The 17,416-nt window shown below is 36.7% G+C and overlaps 3 protein-coding genes across 3 annotated transcripts; all 3 read left to right on the top strand.

Moving 5' to 3' along the window:
• Positions 1-627: 627 nt before the first annotated feature.
• On the top strand, positions 628-2,325 carry LOC113510069 (zinc finger protein OZF-like). The gene is made up of 2 exons (XM_026893486.1): positions 628-634; positions 1,235-2,325. Exons 1-2 carry the CDS (start codon positions 628-630, stop codon positions 2,323-2,325), a joined length of 1,098 nt encoding a protein of 365 aa, XP_026749287.1.
• A 1,525-nt stretch (positions 2,326-3,850) lies between these two features.
• LOC128202117 (uncharacterized) lies at positions 3,851-7,746 on the top strand. The gene is made up of 2 exons (XM_052901254.1): positions 3,851-4,915; positions 5,440-7,746. Exon 2 carries the CDS (start codon positions 5,445-5,447, stop codon positions 7,314-7,316), a length of 1,872 nt encoding a protein of 623 aa, XP_052757214.1. The 5' UTR covers positions 3,851-4,915; positions 5,440-5,444; the 3' UTR covers positions 7,317-7,746.
• Positions 7,747-7,827: 81 nt separating this feature from the next.
• LOC113521922 (zinc finger protein 808-like) lies at positions 7,828-16,174 on the top strand. Its single transcript, XM_052901258.1, has 5 exons — positions 7,828-8,193; positions 9,242-9,398; positions 12,535-12,675; positions 13,766-13,915; positions 15,019-16,174. The coding sequence occupies exons 1-5, from the start codon at positions 8,050-8,052 to the stop codon at positions 16,158-16,160; spliced, it is 1,734 nt and encodes a 577-aa protein (XP_052757218.1). The 5' UTR covers positions 7,828-8,049; the 3' UTR covers positions 16,161-16,174.
• Positions 16,175-17,416: the final 1,242 nt, after the last annotated feature.

The raw sequence follows: 17,416 nt of genomic DNA, 5'->3' as shown, positions 1-17,416 counted from the left end.
AGGAAACCTAGTTAATTTACATTTTGAGAGCAATACTGACGTTATCCCTCGCTAGTGCTCCGTCGCCGTATACCGTAAACGCAGGCAGGGATACCACTCCACTGTCATCTATTAAAAAAAAAATACAAGGAGGAAGGGATTGGCAATAATACATATTGCTGCTTAACCTCAGTCTGATTTCTTGGGCCCCCCTGGAAACCATCATGATTAGTTGCATCAGTATTTCCTAATAAATTCGTCAAAATTTATTTCCATTTCATTTTTATACTATTAAAAAATTCCTAATTGATTAAAACGCATGTTACCTTAGTTATTAGGAGTTTTTGATATATGATAATAAAATAGTAGCGTCCCGGGGGAAAGGGATTGTTAGTAATGGAGACTGAGAATCCCATTGCTAGCAATACACCCAACCAGGTCGACCTCCTCGTGGTTCTCCCTGGAAACTATCATGGTTAATTCCTGATGAATTCATCATGCTGGGCTAACTGGCCAGTTTTCATTCTCATCTATCACCGTTCACTGGTGCTCCGCTAGCGTATCCCATTAGCGCAGGCGGGGTTACCATACCATTTTCACCCATAAAAAAGAAAATAGTTGCGTCCCACTTCCGCTAACGAGGCACCAATGAGGGGTGATAGGTGACAATGAAAAGGCAGGTCAATTAGCCTATCATGATGAATACACCTAGAATTCAGCACGATGGTTTCTAAGAGAAACACGTGGAGATCGATTGACAGGATATATTGCTAGCAATGAAATTGGCAGTCCACATTTCCAACCATCAACAACAATTCACTCTCATCTATCATACCTCACTGGTGCCATGCTATCGTTTTCTACTTGCGCATGTGGTGTTACCATTCCATTATCATCCTTTAAAAAAGAACTTTACCCTCCCCTATCATCCTTCATTAACCTACCAGCATATACGCAGGTAAGATTACCATTCCATTTTCTTCCATAAAAAAATGTTATACTTCTGCAACCAAACCAAATTGTATCCCGTAAGCAACGCATATTAGGCTCCAACCTAAAGGAACTTGAGTTTCCTTCAAAAAAATAAAAAAAAAACCAAAACGTTAAACAAGTAGCAATGTGTTTAACTAAACAGGAACACTCATAAAAGATGTAGATAAAAGATAAAGATATAGTTAAAACATAATTGTCATCGTTTATACAATTACCTAATTGCCGGGCCTATACGGAGTGATAATTATTTCGTTTATTTCAGATCCGACACCCAGCTCAGACGCCAGCCTGCAATTTAGACACAACCTGATCAAACTTCTCACTGTACTATTAGAAAACACCACAGCAATGCCATTCCGGTGGTGCGCCAATAAATACATGTGTTTCTTTTGCTGTTGCACCTTCATAGACAGCTCGAAACTGAAAGAACACACCAGAGAAGAACACCAAAGTCCCAAATTGAAGAACGTCCTTAAAAGATGTATAAGAAATAGCACGATCAAACTAGATATATCCGAAATAGCTTGTAAAAAATGTCCAAAAACAATAAAGAATTTAGATGATTTTCTGGAACACGCGGCGGTGGTTCATGAATTGGTATTTAATAGGGAAGTCAGTGCACACGTGTTTACGTTCAAACTGTCAGATGAAGGTATGAATTGCCACGAATGCGGGCAAAGTTTCCGATTCTTCGGTCCATTGTTAAAGCACGCGCATCGTTACCACAATAAATCCAGTCCGTTCCTTTGTGAAATTTGTGGACGAGGTTTCGTCGGCAGGGCGAACGTGGACAGCCATATAAAACATACTCATTCAGGGACACAGAACCAATGCAAAAAATGCCAGGATGTATTCCCTACACTGCACTCTCTGAAGACACATTATGAGAAGGTTCATAAGAGAATGAAATGTCCGAAGTGTCCAGAAGTTCTCGGTAGTAGATATTTGAGGAAACGACACTTGGCATTGGTACATGATGTTCAAACGTCCCAATTCCATTGCGACGAATGCCCTCGAATGTTTACAGAGAAGAGCAAACTGGTGCAGCATAAGTCAAGGATACATCTGAAAGAGAAGACTGTGACATGCGAAATTTGTGGCTTTAAGGTTTTCAATAAAGAATCTCTGAGGAGACATATGGTTAGGCACGACGATTCAAGGCCGTTCGAATGCGAGATCTGTAAAAAGGCGTTCCAAAGAAAGAAGACCTTAGACTTCCATAGAAGAATACATACAAACGACAAGAGATACGTTTGTAAAGATTGTGGGAAGGCATTCGTGCAGGTGACCAGTTTGAAGTTGCACATTCGAGTTCATCATTCGACTATTAATGAGAGTACTACGTGGAATTGAATTATTTACAGTATTTATTTTATTTTTAGTGAATATAATATAATTCCTATATTTTTTTTTCTTTTTTGTCTAATCATCATCATCGTCATATTATTCGTTATCTGTCCACTACTGAACATAAGGCTCCCTGAAAAAGAGGACTTTGCTTATAGTTGCCACGCTTGGCAGATGGATTGATAACCACAGTTAAACTTTGATGATGTTTTAATAAGGACGCAGCTACTCATCCCTTGACCACTCAATTCTCTTAGTCGCCTTTTATGACACTTTCCGGAAAGGAAGCCCATTCTCCCTCGAAGATTCGTTATGTAATAATTATATAAGTATTTGCTTTATATATCTTTTTGATATAATTCTCGGTCTGATAATATTATATCTATAAATTTGGCAAATTATGTAAAATAAATCTTAATATGATTCATGTACAATGGGCTTTCTTTATCATGTCCATGGCTATAACAGTAGAATAATGTCCTTTGGTGATGTCCCTTAATAAATTTTTTACGCCTTCACAGGCAATGATAGAAAAAAATTAGTTTGTCGCCTTTTATTGAAATCAATGGCGTATTTAATTTCTAGGTGGAGACAGATCTCTTATACTAAAAAGTGATATGTACTTTTAGACATTTCTTCATAGCTAAAAATTTTGCCTCTGTCCTTGAGATGTGCACAAAACAATTCCACAGAGAGCATGAAACCAAACCCCACCACCTCAACCCCTCCCTCTAAGGCCATGTATATATCATTCATGATGATTAATGATGACTGAGCTACCCCGGAGCAAAGTGCAAATGGTGTCCGGTAACTCTCCTGTCGGGGGGAAGGGATCGTTAGTAATGCGGACTACCAATCCCATTGCTAGCAATATACCCCATTATGTCGACCTCCACGTGGTCCTCCTTGAAAACAATCTTGTTGAATTCTAACTGTATTCATCACGATAGGCTAACTAACCTGCCTTTACATTTTCATCTATCATCCCTCATTGGTGCCCCGCCAGCGTATACCGTTAGCGCAAGGCGGGGCCATTCCATTATAATTACAGATGGGCAAAGCACCGGGTTTAAACCCGGTGCTTTGGTAAAAACCCAATAAACACCCATAAACTCCCATAATCACCCAAAAAAATAGGTTTTTACGTATTTTTTTGAAAATATGTAAGTAATACCAATAAATTATTTTTATAAATTGTATTGATCAATTCTACAATATTAAATAAAACGTTAACTAATAATATTTCAGGAAATTTTAAAAATCTATATATAATAAAATGAAAGTAATTAATTTTCAGTGTTTTCATGTTGCAGTTGATCAACATGTTGGCCTTTTGCTTCCCGTAGATACTTTAAAATTTCTTCATAACACCTCGTTCGCACACATGGCCGTATATATTTAAATTCTTGAGCCACTAACAGTCCGAAATACTCATTTCTTTTATCCTCTTCTCCATAAATTAAGCATTTAGAACAGTTTGTTTCTTCTTTCAGTAAATTTTCTTTTACTTTATCCTGGTTTTTTTCTTTGTTGCGACGACGCTGGGTAAATCATCTGGACACTGGGTCTCACTATCGCCAAATATATTTGGAGATCGGCTTCGGCTACGGCTTGGCAGACATTTTTTTCTTTCTACAATTTTAAATTAAATTTATTAGAATAAATGCTTCGAACACACGCGATCTAAGTACCTTTTGTGTTTATTATACCTTACCTACCTAGGTATAAAAAGAGTACTTACGTAGATTTTCTTTTATTAACTGTTTTATACGAAGATCTTGATCTCTCAAATTAGCATCCATTTTACTTCCAGTGATTATCAACTAAATTAATAATCCACAAAGTATTAAATAACGTTTTTATGAAATATTTAGCACAAAAACAATACCCTTTAAATATCGATCGTCAGTAACTGTGGCTGACTTACCTATATTCTAGCAAGCAGGACTGCCAGATGTGAAGGGGAAATCCCCAATAAATTGTTGCATGTGACTGATGATGTGAGCATGTTCGTTTCATAATAAAAATGTTGCCAGGTAACCAAAAAGTCGTATGTTTTTGTGCGAATTACGATCATAATCTTTACGATCGTACATTAAAAAATAGACAAATAATAGTATGAGTACGATTTAAATCGTATATCTGTCAACCCTGCTAGCAAGACAGCGACAAAATCACGTTGCATAACAATGTAGCCCAAGCTTATATCTTATGAAATATACGGAAGAGATACGGACTTAGAAAAAACAGAAATGTTGTTCTTTGTGGAAGTCATTGATGAAATTCTATGTATTTTAGCCCGCAAACTTTCTTCAAACAAAAACAGCGCCATCTAGTATCGAGTTCTGTAATTATCTCTTTGTTTATGGATTTGAAGTAAGACCGCCACGCATGCAATACATTATGACTGGGGATTCCCCTATTCGTCGACGCTGAATATGAGGCGACGACAATCACTGTCAAACGTGTTCACTATTACTCTGACTCTGGTAACGTGACTTCCTGGTAACGTGTTAGGTAGGAAAAGCAGTAAAAAAGTGCATATTAAGGGAGCAGATTTGAAATAATATTTATACTTAACAAGAAATAATTAAAGGTAAGTGGATTTTTGAATGATACAATTATATCATGATCACTTAACAATTTTAACTTAAAATTAGATGTATTATTACAAGCTTTTATTTAGCTTGCGTTATGTAAATAAAAGTATGTAGGTATGTTCGTATGTTGATGCAATTATCCTCAATCCTCAACCGACTGGGATAAAATTTTCCATACACGTTTATTTTGGATGATAGTGCATAGTTAGCTGAGAGTCGTCATTGGATAATAATGGTGGATAGCCTAAGATGTGTACTAGATATTTATTTTTAACATAATATGCGTAAGTACCTAATCGAATTAAAGAAGTTGCTGAGAAAAATACAGAACAATACGATAATAAACTAGCGTCTGCGTTTAATCCTCCGAGGAGATGTAATTTTACAAAGGTTTTTTGTATTTATTTTATTATTTTTTTAATAAATTTATTGTAAATAACAAGAAATAATCATTGTAAAAAAATAGGCACTCTATTGTTGAATTTTCGTCAGACCAACTAATCATCGTTCATTTTTTTAGGTTCAATGGGGAGACCTAAAGATTTACGCATATGGGAGCACTACCGTACTTTACCAAACAAGTCTGTTTCTTGCAAGCTTTGTAATAAGGTCTACAAATTCAGTAATGCTGCCAAAATGCTTCAACATCTTATCACTTGTCCAAAATCTCCAGAAACATTAAAAGACTCTATGAAACTTATAAAAGATAGCTCGTCCAAAACCAAAATGTCTGGACTGTCAGAGATAGAGACAAATGATTCTTTTATAAGCCCCTCGTCGTCTGCTAACACTACAATAAATGCTGAGTTTCAAGACACCGATGATCATATAAAAACAGAATTAGCGAGAGCTATATTTGTAACAGGGACGCCATTATCGATGGTGCAACATCCTTTATGGATACAATTTTTCGAAAAATTGCAACCAAAATTTAAAATACCTTCACGTAAAGCTTTAGCGACAAAATACTTAGATAAAATATATAGAGAAATGCGTTTTGAGTTAAATGAGGAACTAAATGCTTGTAGTTACTTACACATTCAGTGCGATGGCTGGTCTAATTTAAGAAATGAAGGAATAATAAACTTTCTTATATCAAAACCTCAACCTGCATACGTTAAAAGTTTGAATACAGAAAGTAATCCTCACACTAGTGAATACCTTAGCCAAGAAGTTGAAAAAGTAATGAAAGTGTATGGAGCAAATAAGTTTCTTGTACTTATTGGCGATAACGCTAGAAATATACAAAAGGCATTCGAATTAACAAAACTCAAATATCCACATGTTGTTCCTCTCGGTTGCTGTGCACATATCCTTAACTTGTTGTGCCAAGATATTGTAAAGATACAAGAAGTAACTGTGTTTATTATGCAAGCCATAAATATAATAAAAACTGTTAAAAGGAGTCAACGATTAAGTTCCTTGTTGATAAAATCAAGGCAGGGTGAAGATTCTACACAAACACTAAAATTGCCTTGTGCTACAAGATGGGGAAGTCATGTTACTTCGTTAAAAAGTTTGAAAGCAAATAAGATAGCTTTGCAAATATTAACAGTTAGAGAAGATGTGGTAATTTCAAGAGATATTAAAGATTTAATTCTAAGTGATGATTTCTGGACGAAGACAGGGGAATGTATAAGTATTTTGGAACCAGTCACTGAAAGCATATTTTACTTAGAGAGCGACCAGAATCGTTTGCATCGCACATACATTACATTTAGAGATGTACAAGCTAAGATACGTTTTGCATTAAATGAGATTTCGACATTGAGCGAAGAAAGCAAACAGCAGATTCTAACATCAGTATCTTCAAGATGCAATATGGCAATGAGGCCAATACATTTTGCAGCATATATTCTAGACCCCAGGACTCTAGGAGTCGAACTTACTCAAGAGGAAGAACTTAAGGGTATGGAGTTTATCTACAATTTAAGCCAACACTTAAGTTTGTCAAATGTAATGGCAGATTTGGCGTGTTATAAAGCTAAAGAAAACTTTTGGGCCAGAGGATTTGTATGGAGCTCATTAGATAGCATTGAGCCCCTAATATGGTGGAAAGGTATTTGTGGTTCCACTGAGTTAAGCAAAGTAGCGATTCGTATTCTATCAGCTCCCTGTACTTCGGCAGCCACTGAGCGTTCCTTTAGTATCCAAGGCTACATACATAATAACAAAAGAAATCGACTTACAACTGAAAGAACTGAAAAAATTTCATTCATTTGTTATAACTGGAATCTTAAACATAAAGCTGAATGCGAGGACATTCAGTTTAATGAAGAAAATACCTTAGAAGCTTTCATTGAGCAAGTAAATGAACATAACAGTTTAGACGAAATAGAGCCTATCGAACCTATACAATTCATCGCTTGTAATAACTCTGAATCTGACAGTGATTGACTGTAGTTTTACATTTTACTTTCATCTCTTTCTTAATAAACTCAAAATCAAATTAAAAGTTTTTTATTCTGTAGGCTGCATAATAATATTGTCTATGTCCAGTATAGTGGACGTCTTGCGGCTGAGATGACGATGATGAAGTACAAAATCATAAACACCCAAAAATTTGGGTGTTTATGGGGTTTAAACCCAATAAACCCAAAACACCCGGTTTTTACCCACCAGACTTTAAACCCACCCAGGTGGATTGCCCATCTCTAATTATAATCAATTAAAAAAAAATCTTCCCTGTTGATGACGAGAAACAGATGTTCATCGAAACCTATAACTCTTACATTTCGGCGTAAATATAACTTCGAATGGCAACACTGCTGAAAAATTGACAGTGACAGTTATAAATAAATGTCAAATTCCAGACAAATTATCTTTTTGAAGACTAGGCAGCATGGTCTCCGACCTTAGCCTGTTCCAAACGGAACAAACGTACTAAAAAAAAAAAAAAATAAATGTCAATTTTAATACAATTTGTGCTTAATTTTTTGGTACCAACTCGGGGCTTATTATTTATAAATAAAAAAATTACTTTTATTCCCAAATCCTGTGTTTAAAACTATATATTAATTTATGTAATAATTACTAAAGAATGGTTTTAAATAAAACGATAATTATGAAAAAATCATAATATTCCTTTTTCAAATAAATTAAACCGCGTATTTTGTAAATAGTGTATAACATGGAAATAAAGAAAAATACTATTTATGGCCAATGCCGGTGTTGTCTAGCTAAGGGAAACCACAGAGGTATCATGCAGGAGTATTACAGTAACGGAATACGCGAAGTTTATTTTGATATTTTCATGGACTGTTTTAATTTGTTTGTAAGTACTTGATTTTTTTTTAAATTTTCCTAGAAATCCGCCCGGGCCTAGGAAAGTTTTTTTAAAAATAACGTTGCATACAGCCCAAGTTAGTTGTAATTTTCTATAAGTAAATTCTTTAAATTGGTTAAGTAAGTTTTGTACTTATTCATTAAAAACAAACAAAAAAATGTTTGCATAATATTACTAGTTATTCGCCCGACCTTGCTCAGATAAATAGAAAGATAAATTAGTTTTTTATATTACTTCGGGTTACTTTATTGTAATTTTCATTAGTATTTTTTTTTTAACGTTTTTGCCTATGTTACTGGCTGTTTTCTATATATATATATACTTATTGCACTAAAACATACAGTAACAACAATAAGTTAATAACAATGTTAGCAAATGCGAACTTATCTCTAAAAGAGATCTCTTCCAGTCAACCTAACGCAGTGGCATAGCAAGTAGTAGTGCAAAATGGAAATTAAATATTTACATAAATTGTAAAGAATTTTTAAAATTGCTTGAGTAGTTTTTTGTTTATATAAACAGACAAATATAGAAAAAACAAAGTCTTTCTCATTTATAGATATTTTAGACTATTTCATATAAAAAAAAGTGTCTCTGATGGAAAAGTGTGATATATCATCCCACTTTTCCATCAGAGACACTTTAAGAAATTTATGTCTTTTTATCTTATCTATTTATCCTCCTTTCCACTTTGGCTGTTGCTGGAAGAGAACTCTATCAGAGTTAAGCTCGCCTCTGTACATTTGTTTACCTCTGTCATATTCTTATAACTAATGTGTACAATAAAGAATTAAATAAAAAATAAATGAATATTTTTTAAGGAACTTTTTTATGAAGTGATAATGGAATCACTAGTGCCCCCCCAGCATATACCGTTAGCTCAGGCGAGGTTACCATTCCATTATCATTCATTAAAAAAAATACAGTTTTATTTACCTCTTATAATTGCTCTCGGCTCCGGATGTTTCACCTCACTGCTTGCACATCCCGCAGACTTATTACCCAAACTAAAAAAACAATAATCCTATTGTTCCAGCTATCAACAGATACAACGCTAAGCACGCTGATTTGCTCGTCGTGTGTGCAGCGTCTCCGCGACGCGAACAGTTTCCGCATGATGGTGGTGGCGACGGAACGGCAGCTGCTGTCGCAACTGAACGTTGGTGATGGGAAACAGACTGTATTTGTGAATGGTAAGTCCTCTGTGATTCTCTTGCTGTCATAAAATGTGCCCTTAGTGAGTACTGTGAGATGCATTCCTAGTATGTGTTGCGAAATGTGCCCTGTATTGTGAAGTATGCCCCTAATGAGTATTGAGAGATATGCAACTAGTGTGTACTGTAGGATCGCTCCTAGAGGATATTACATAGTGTGTGTTGTGGGATATGTCTCTAAAGAGTATGGGGAGATGCTTAATTAATAAGTGTTGTAGAATGTGCCCCTAGAATGCTTCAATTGAGTTTTGGGTGATGGGCAACTTTCACTAATCATGGTCGTAGTTGTTGTGAAATGTGCCCCTAGTGAGTGTTGTGAAATGTGCCCCTAGTGAGTGTTGTGGAGTGTGTCCCTACAGGGTGTTATGTGTGTTTAGTTAAAGTTCTAGGATATGCCCCTAGTGTGTATTTTTTTTTTATTTTATATGAACACATAAAACAGATCAAAACCATAAAAAACTTAAGTAATAATAACATTTGTGATTCGGCTAGGTTATAATCCAATTACATTATGTGCACAGCTTGAGTAATTCATTAAAAGCAAACATATAAAATAAAATAAATACTTAAAATGTTATATAAATATATAAAAGACCAAACTAACCATGACTTGAGGCGGATTCTGGAATGGAGTAGGTGCTTTGGCATTCGGATTAATCCAGATAAAACGCAAACGATTATTATTGGTAGCCCCGCTTACATATCCAAGTTAGATATATCTAAATTACCTTCAGTGGAGTGTAATGGTGTTTGTGTCCCTTTTAGTGAATCTGTCAAGAATCTTGGTATTTACTTTGATTCCACTCTATCTTGGAGGTACCAAGTGACCGAGGTTAGCAGGAAGATGTTCGCTGCTTCTGCGTCGCTTCGAAGACTTAGAAACTTTCTACCTACAGCCACTAAAATTTCCCTAGCTCAATCCCTCCTACTCCCTATCCTTGACTATGCAGATGTCGCTTATCCAGATCTAAATATTGATATGCTAAATAAATTAGAACGACTTCAAAACCTCTGCATACGATTTGTTTTTGGTCTGCGCAAATTTGATCATGTATCGCACTATCGCTCTCAGCTTAAGTGGCTTCCCATACGCCGGCGAAGAGATTTACATACCCTCTCTTTGTTACATAATATTCTTTTTAACCCTGGTGCACCTGCCTATCTTAAAGAACGTTTTAAATTCATCTCCTCTACCCATACTTTAACATTACGTTCTTCCGAAAACCTTTCCCTTATGACACCTGCTCATTCCACTAAATTTTATCACAATTCCTTCACTGTTTCTAGCATTAGGTTATGGAATTCATTGCCTGTTGTTATTAGAAGTACAAAATCCATTGATTCTTTCAAACGACAAGTGAAAGATTATCTTTTCTCTATCTGATTTTTCTTCATTTAAAAAATTGGCATTCTTTATTTATGTATTTATATAATTATTTATTTTATGATAGTTTGTTTTCCTTGTGCCTATAATTATTAATATGTATCTTAGCATTGGGTACATATTTGACATATATGCATGGGATTATATAATTTTGTTTGATTGATAGGTATATGTATGTGTGTATGTATATATGTATGTGTATGTATATGTATGCGTGTGTATGTGTATGTATATATTTGTATGTGTATATGTATGTGTATATGTATGTGTATATGTATGTATATATGTATATAATTTTTATATATTTTTAATTTGCAAAAGATGCTTTTTTTTAATTATAAAGCACTATTATACCTACTTGTACAACAATTAGTCCATTACCTTAAGGTTGTCTTGAAAAGATTGCTCTCAGCAATAAGACCGCCTTACTGTACTTATACAATCGTATCGTTATGTTTGTAAATTGTCTTGTTTATTTCCTATATTGTATAATGCAAATAAAGTATACTCATTCATTCATTCAAAAGACAAAACTATATAAACAAACACATTTTCAATCAATTTCTACAAAATAGAAAACTAGTTCTTCCTAAAAAGTAAATATTTTGTACAGAATACGTTGATGGGATTGAGATTGGATGTGTATTGGGAAATATGCCCTTATAAGTTGTGTGATTTGCCCTTAAATGTGTGTTAAACATATAAATTAGATAGAAAATAAATTTAATGTATTCATGTATGTAGTATATATATATAATCATAATGTGCAGTAGTTGGGGGGAAAGGGATTGTTAGTAATGAGGTCAAATAGCCCTATTACTAGCAATATACCCTGTCAGGTCGACCTCCACGTGATTCCCCCTGGAAACCATCGTGACTAATTCTAGTTTAATTCGTCAGTATGGGCTAACTGGCCTTCATCTTCATCTGTCATCCCTCACTGGTGCCCCGCCAGCGTATACCAATAGCGCAAAAGGGGTTACCATACCATTATCATCCATTAAAAAAAAAAAAAAAGTGCAGTAGTTCTCCATTGTATTGTATGTATCGTGAATTGTAAGTCAATATCGATACGTACGTGTAATTGTTTATTTTCAACAATTTTCAATTTTTTTCACTACATAATTAAATTCCTGTTTTTCCAAAGGTTGAATACGAATGCTATATAGTATTAAGTCCGTCTTTTGTACGAGAATTTTTTTACCAGAGGGAGACTTTGTACAAAAGCCGATTGCTTGAGTACCTCTGTCCCATTCGTGTTTCAACCGTGAAGCAGCTGTGGTTGCATGGCTGTGTTTCGGTTTGAAGGGTGGGATATGGCGTGAATTTACTGGGTACAGAGGAATAACACCTGAGTTCTCAGGAATGGCAACGCATGGGGGGTATTATGGGTGAAACAGTCTCTCTGTTATGTCTACAGTACTGCTCATGTTTATAGCCGACGGTTACCACTTTCCATCAGCTTGTTTGCCATTCTGAGTTGCTAAAAAAAGTAATTCTTTAGTCTTTCCCTTCCTCTGCATGCATGATAATTAAATAAAAAAAAAACTATCACAGATTATACTGTGAATATGTGTAACTATCACGAAATAGATTGTAGTACTGCATTGCCACACCTGACTAAGGCCTCTATAAACTGTCATATATCTGCCATATCCCACCTATCCGACCATAACACAATCATACAAGTACAGCTGTTTTTACTGCAAATCGTCCGTATTTGGTTCGCAGTACCAGTCGGAGAACACTCAGAACACAGCGAGGTACCCATCAAAACGGAGCAGGTAGAAGATGTGAAAGAGGAAGCCAGTGATGCAGAGTTTGAACGGGACACGCCGGCTGAGGAGTTCGCTGTGGAAGACGACGATTCTGGTAAGGAACTTCTAATGCTTGGCCATGGGCGAAAGGGATTGTTAGTAAAGGGGGTATAAAGTTCCCTCTATTAGCAATATGTCCTATCAGGTTGACTTCCATCATCATGGTTAATTCATGTTTACTTGGTCCGTATGGACTGACCGCCATGAAATATTTTCCCAAATGACGTGGCCAAACGAAATACAAGTTTGATGTTAAAGTCACATAATACATACCGTTTAAAAGTATTAAAAATGTTAAAATATCGTTTCTTTGGATCTTTATGGTAGAATTTATAACGAAGGAAATGTTAAGCTTTTTATTAACGTAAATACAAAATAAGGCCTGAAAATTGAAAAGTTCATTTCATGGTAGACAGACCCTTGTATTCGGGAGAAAGGAATTGTTAGTAATGGGGTCTAACTGCCCCATTGCTAGCCATACACCCTATCAGGTCGACCTCCACATGATTCCCCCTGGAAACCATCGTGGTTAATTCTAGTACAATTTGTCTGTGGGCTAACTGGCCTGCTTCATCCTCACCTATCATCCCTCATTGATGCCCCGCCGGTGTATACCGATAGCGCGGGCGGGGTTACTATTTCATTATCACCCATAAAAAAAACTTACGGAATTGTTTCATTAAAATTTGTTCAGAAATCGATTCAGTAGTTTAGTTTTAAAATCAAAACAACTGATTTTGTTACAAGAAAAAAAAAATTGAATATTGTTTTTTTTTGTTAAACTAATTTTAGTTTTTTTTTTATGCAACTTAAAATGCCAAACAAGGTAACGGCCCACCTGATGGTAGTAGTGGTAGCCGTCGCCTATAGACATAAGCAATACCATGGACATTACAGAGAATACTGTTTCGCTCATGATAACCCCCATGCGTTGCCATTCCTGAGGACTCAGGTGTTATTCCTCTGTACTCTGTAAATTCACTGCCATATCCCACCCTTCAAACCGAAACACAGCCATGCAAACACAACTGCTTCATGGTAGAAACACGATCAGGACAGAGGTACCCAAGCAAACGATTTTTGTACAAAGTCTCCCTCTGGTAAAATCTGATTTAATTATATAGATAGTTATTTTTTCTTTTTAGATTCAGAGGTCGAGAGCAAGGAAGACGAGTTCCTAGCTGCAGAAACGGCTCTGCTAGCGAGGTTCTCGGGCTCCCTGAAGCCACTGCCCACCAGGCAAGACCTGTACACCAAGTGTCCATTTTACGTCAAACATTTGGATTTGTTTAAAGGTATGATAACTAGATGATTTCTATATTTGCATTTATTTAATATATTTGTCTCTTTCTTTCTTTAATAATAGTAATCTTACTTTTTTTATTATTGGATGAAAATGGAATGGTAACCCTGCCCGCGGTAACGGCGGTATACGCTGGCAGGGCACTAGTGAGGGATGACAGGTGACGATGAAGGCAGATCAGTTGGCCTAAGTTGACGAATTCAATAGGAACTAACCACGACGGTTTCCAGGAGGAACCACGTGGAGGTCGACCTGGCATATTGCTAACAATGGGGCTGCCAAAACCCAATATTAATATTTGCGTGATAGAGTCCGAAACGAAGATATCCGCAAAGTAACCGACATAGCCCGGAGGATAAGCAAGCTGAAGTGGCAATGGGCTAGTTACATAGCTCGAAGAACCGACAACCGATGGAAGAAAGGTTCTTGAGTGACGACCACGTATGGGTAAACGTAGTATAGGACGACCCCCTACTAGATGGAATGACCATTTGAAATGCGTTGCAGGTAGTCAGTGGATGCAGGTAGTTTTTTTTAATGGATGACTATGAAATGGTAACCCCACCTGCGCTATCGGTATACACTGGCGGGGCACCAGTGAGTGGTGATAAGTGAGGATGAAGCGGGTCAGTTAGCCCATCGTGACGAATTTATCAATAATTAACCATGATGGTTTCCAGGGGGAACCGCGTGGAAGTCAACCTGATAGGGCAGTCAGACCCCATTACTGACAATTTCTTTCCCCCCGAATGCAGGTGGTTCAAGACCGTTACTTGTGACAGGCTATGGGGGAGGCCTATATCCAGCAGTGGACGGATAATGACCTAAAATGATGATGACGATACAATAAAAACCGTGGCAAATAATCGATGGAGTGATATTTAAATTACATTAATAAATCTCCTTTAACCAAAGCTTGTCTGTAAGAGATCGCCCTAGTGATAAGACCGCCTTTTGTACCTTTACGTGTATATTTCAATCTGTATTTATGTCACTATATTTATTATATTATATTATTCATTATATATTATTCAATTGTCATTGTATATTTTTGTTTCTGGTGCAATAAAGAGTTAAATAAATTCCATTTTCCAGATGTGGTCATCCTTCCGAGAATGATCGCGAAACGCCTAGAAGAAGACAGTAGAAAGTTCAAAGTGAACAGTAAAAGGTCGTTCGTGACCGAGAAAATGGCGCACATAACGAACGCGTCCGCCATTCTGGAATGTTCCAACGTGATACCTTTTAGAAGCAAAAGCAGGGCCGGCTTCCCTTGCTTCTACTGCAGGAATGTATTCGAGAACCTCGACAAATTGAAGGAGCACACGAGAAGTCACAAGAAGAGTGAAATCAAGAGAATACTGAGCAACTACGGGGCGGAATGCCTAGTCGTCTACGCCGATATATCGAACCTGAGTTGTGCGTTATGCGACACAAGTCTACCCAACTTGAACGAACTGAAATTGCATCTAATCAGAGTACACAATAAGAAAATTTTCACAGATTACAACGACCGAGTCATACCGTTCAAGCTGTCCCAAGACGGCCTGTACGAATGCCAAATATGCGGATTCAACTTCGAGACGTTCGGCTCGATAGAACGCCACATGAATGTCCATTTCAGGAACTATGTGTGTCAGGACTGCGGCACAGGGTTCGTGACGAAATATCGTTTGAAAGTGCACAGTAAAAGCATGCACGCCGGTGGAAATTTCCCCTGTGACATATGCAAGAAGGTGTTCACGACACACCAAAAACAGAAGAACCACGTGGACGCCGTACACAAAATGGTGAAGAGATTCAAGTGCACTCGCTGCCCGGAACGGTTCTCGGAGTATTTCAAACGGCAGAAGCATATGGTGGAAGTGCACGGAGTGGCACCGTTGCAGTACAAATGCAATGTGTGCGATAAATCGTTCGATAGGAGATACACACTGTCCAGACATATGAAACGTGATCATTTAGAGGAGAGGGACTTCCAATGCCAGCTTTGCGCGTACAGATGTTTCACGAATAACGAGCTAAGGGTGCACATGGTAAAGCATAACGGGGAAAGGATATTCGAATGTTCCGTATGCAAAAAATCGTATGCAAGAAAGAAAACGCTGAAGGAGCATATGCGCATACATAATAATGATAGACGCTTCGCGTGCGCTATATGCGGACAGGCGTTCGTACAAAAGTGCAGTCTCAAAGGACATTTAAAGACTCATCACCATGAATACAGTTTGCAATAAATTATTTTAATCGATTTTCGAAGTGTTATTTACAAAAATATACCCTTTAATGGATACATCATCTTCCTACCCTTATCCCAATTATTATATGGGGTCGGCGTAATATGTTTTCCTCTTCCATTCTTTTCTATTCCCAGTCATTTCCGCATTCACTCCCATTCTGGCCATATCGTATGGATACATGGTATAATAATCTTATAAGTAGATTTTTTTTAAATGGGTGACTATGGAATGGTAACCCCGCCTGCGTTATCGGTGTACGCTGGCGGGGCACCAGTGAGGGGTGATAGGTGAGGATGAAGGCCGGTCAATAGGTCGATATTTTTATTGCTAGATAGCGCTTTTTATAGAAATTGCAATTTTCAATCTTTCAGTAGGATGCTTTATTTTGTAAAAAAAAAAACTACGAAGGCTTAATGCCAAAACAACGATGATAACGTACCTATTTTTTTTTTATAATGGTGATAATAGAATGGTAACCCCACCCGTGCTATCGGTATACACCGGCGGGGTACCTGTAAGGGATGATAGGTGAGGATGAAGCAGGTTAGTTAGCCCATCTTGACGAATTCAACAAGAATTGTTCACGATAGTTTCCAAGGGGAACTACGTGGAGAACGACCAGATAATGCATGTTGCTAGCAATGGGGCTGTCAAACTCCATTGCTAACCACCTCTTTCCCCCCAACGTACATATTTGGATGTCATACTTTACTCTGTGATTCTCTTAGTAATATAACTCTAAGAACAAAGAACTACATAGAAGGAATGATAAAATAAAAACTGTAAATCATATGATTGATCAATCTCTCCTTTCTTCTTATGTAAATACAATTAGTAAAAAGAGGACGAAAGATACACAATTTATTGCTATTTTCTCAATTCATAGCAGGCTAGTGTATAGAAAATGTTATACGGCCGTATAACCCTACCCAATTTAGATACAACCTCAAGCAAGTTTAAGTTTAGCAGCATACTTTCTGAATAAACTGTGTCAAATATATAATCTAGTAATGTAAATAAACAAAATTTTTACGTACACATTTTCAAAACAGAAAAATAGCAAATGATGGTGTAGCTTTCATCCTCTTTTTACTAATTATACTTGCATAAGAAGAAAGGAGGCAACCATATGATTTAGAGTTTTTATTTTATCATTCCTTCTATGTAATTCCTTGTTTTTAGCTATAATTGCCCAATCTAGCAGGATGTGGGCCGCTTATCATAACGGTAAAATCGTACGTTATCGTGAAGTT

The sequence above is a fragment of the Galleria mellonella genome, unplaced genomic scaffold (assembly GCF_026898425.1).
Source record: "Galleria mellonella isolate WM207_F2 unplaced genomic scaffold, CSIRO_AGI_GalMel_v1 utg778, whole genome shotgun sequence".
NCBI lineage: Eukaryota > Metazoa > Arthropoda > Insecta > Lepidoptera > Pyralidae > Galleria > Galleria mellonella.
The sequence above is the reverse complement of the archived record's forward strand: the minus strand, read 5'-3'. Positions and strand labels throughout refer to the sequence as shown.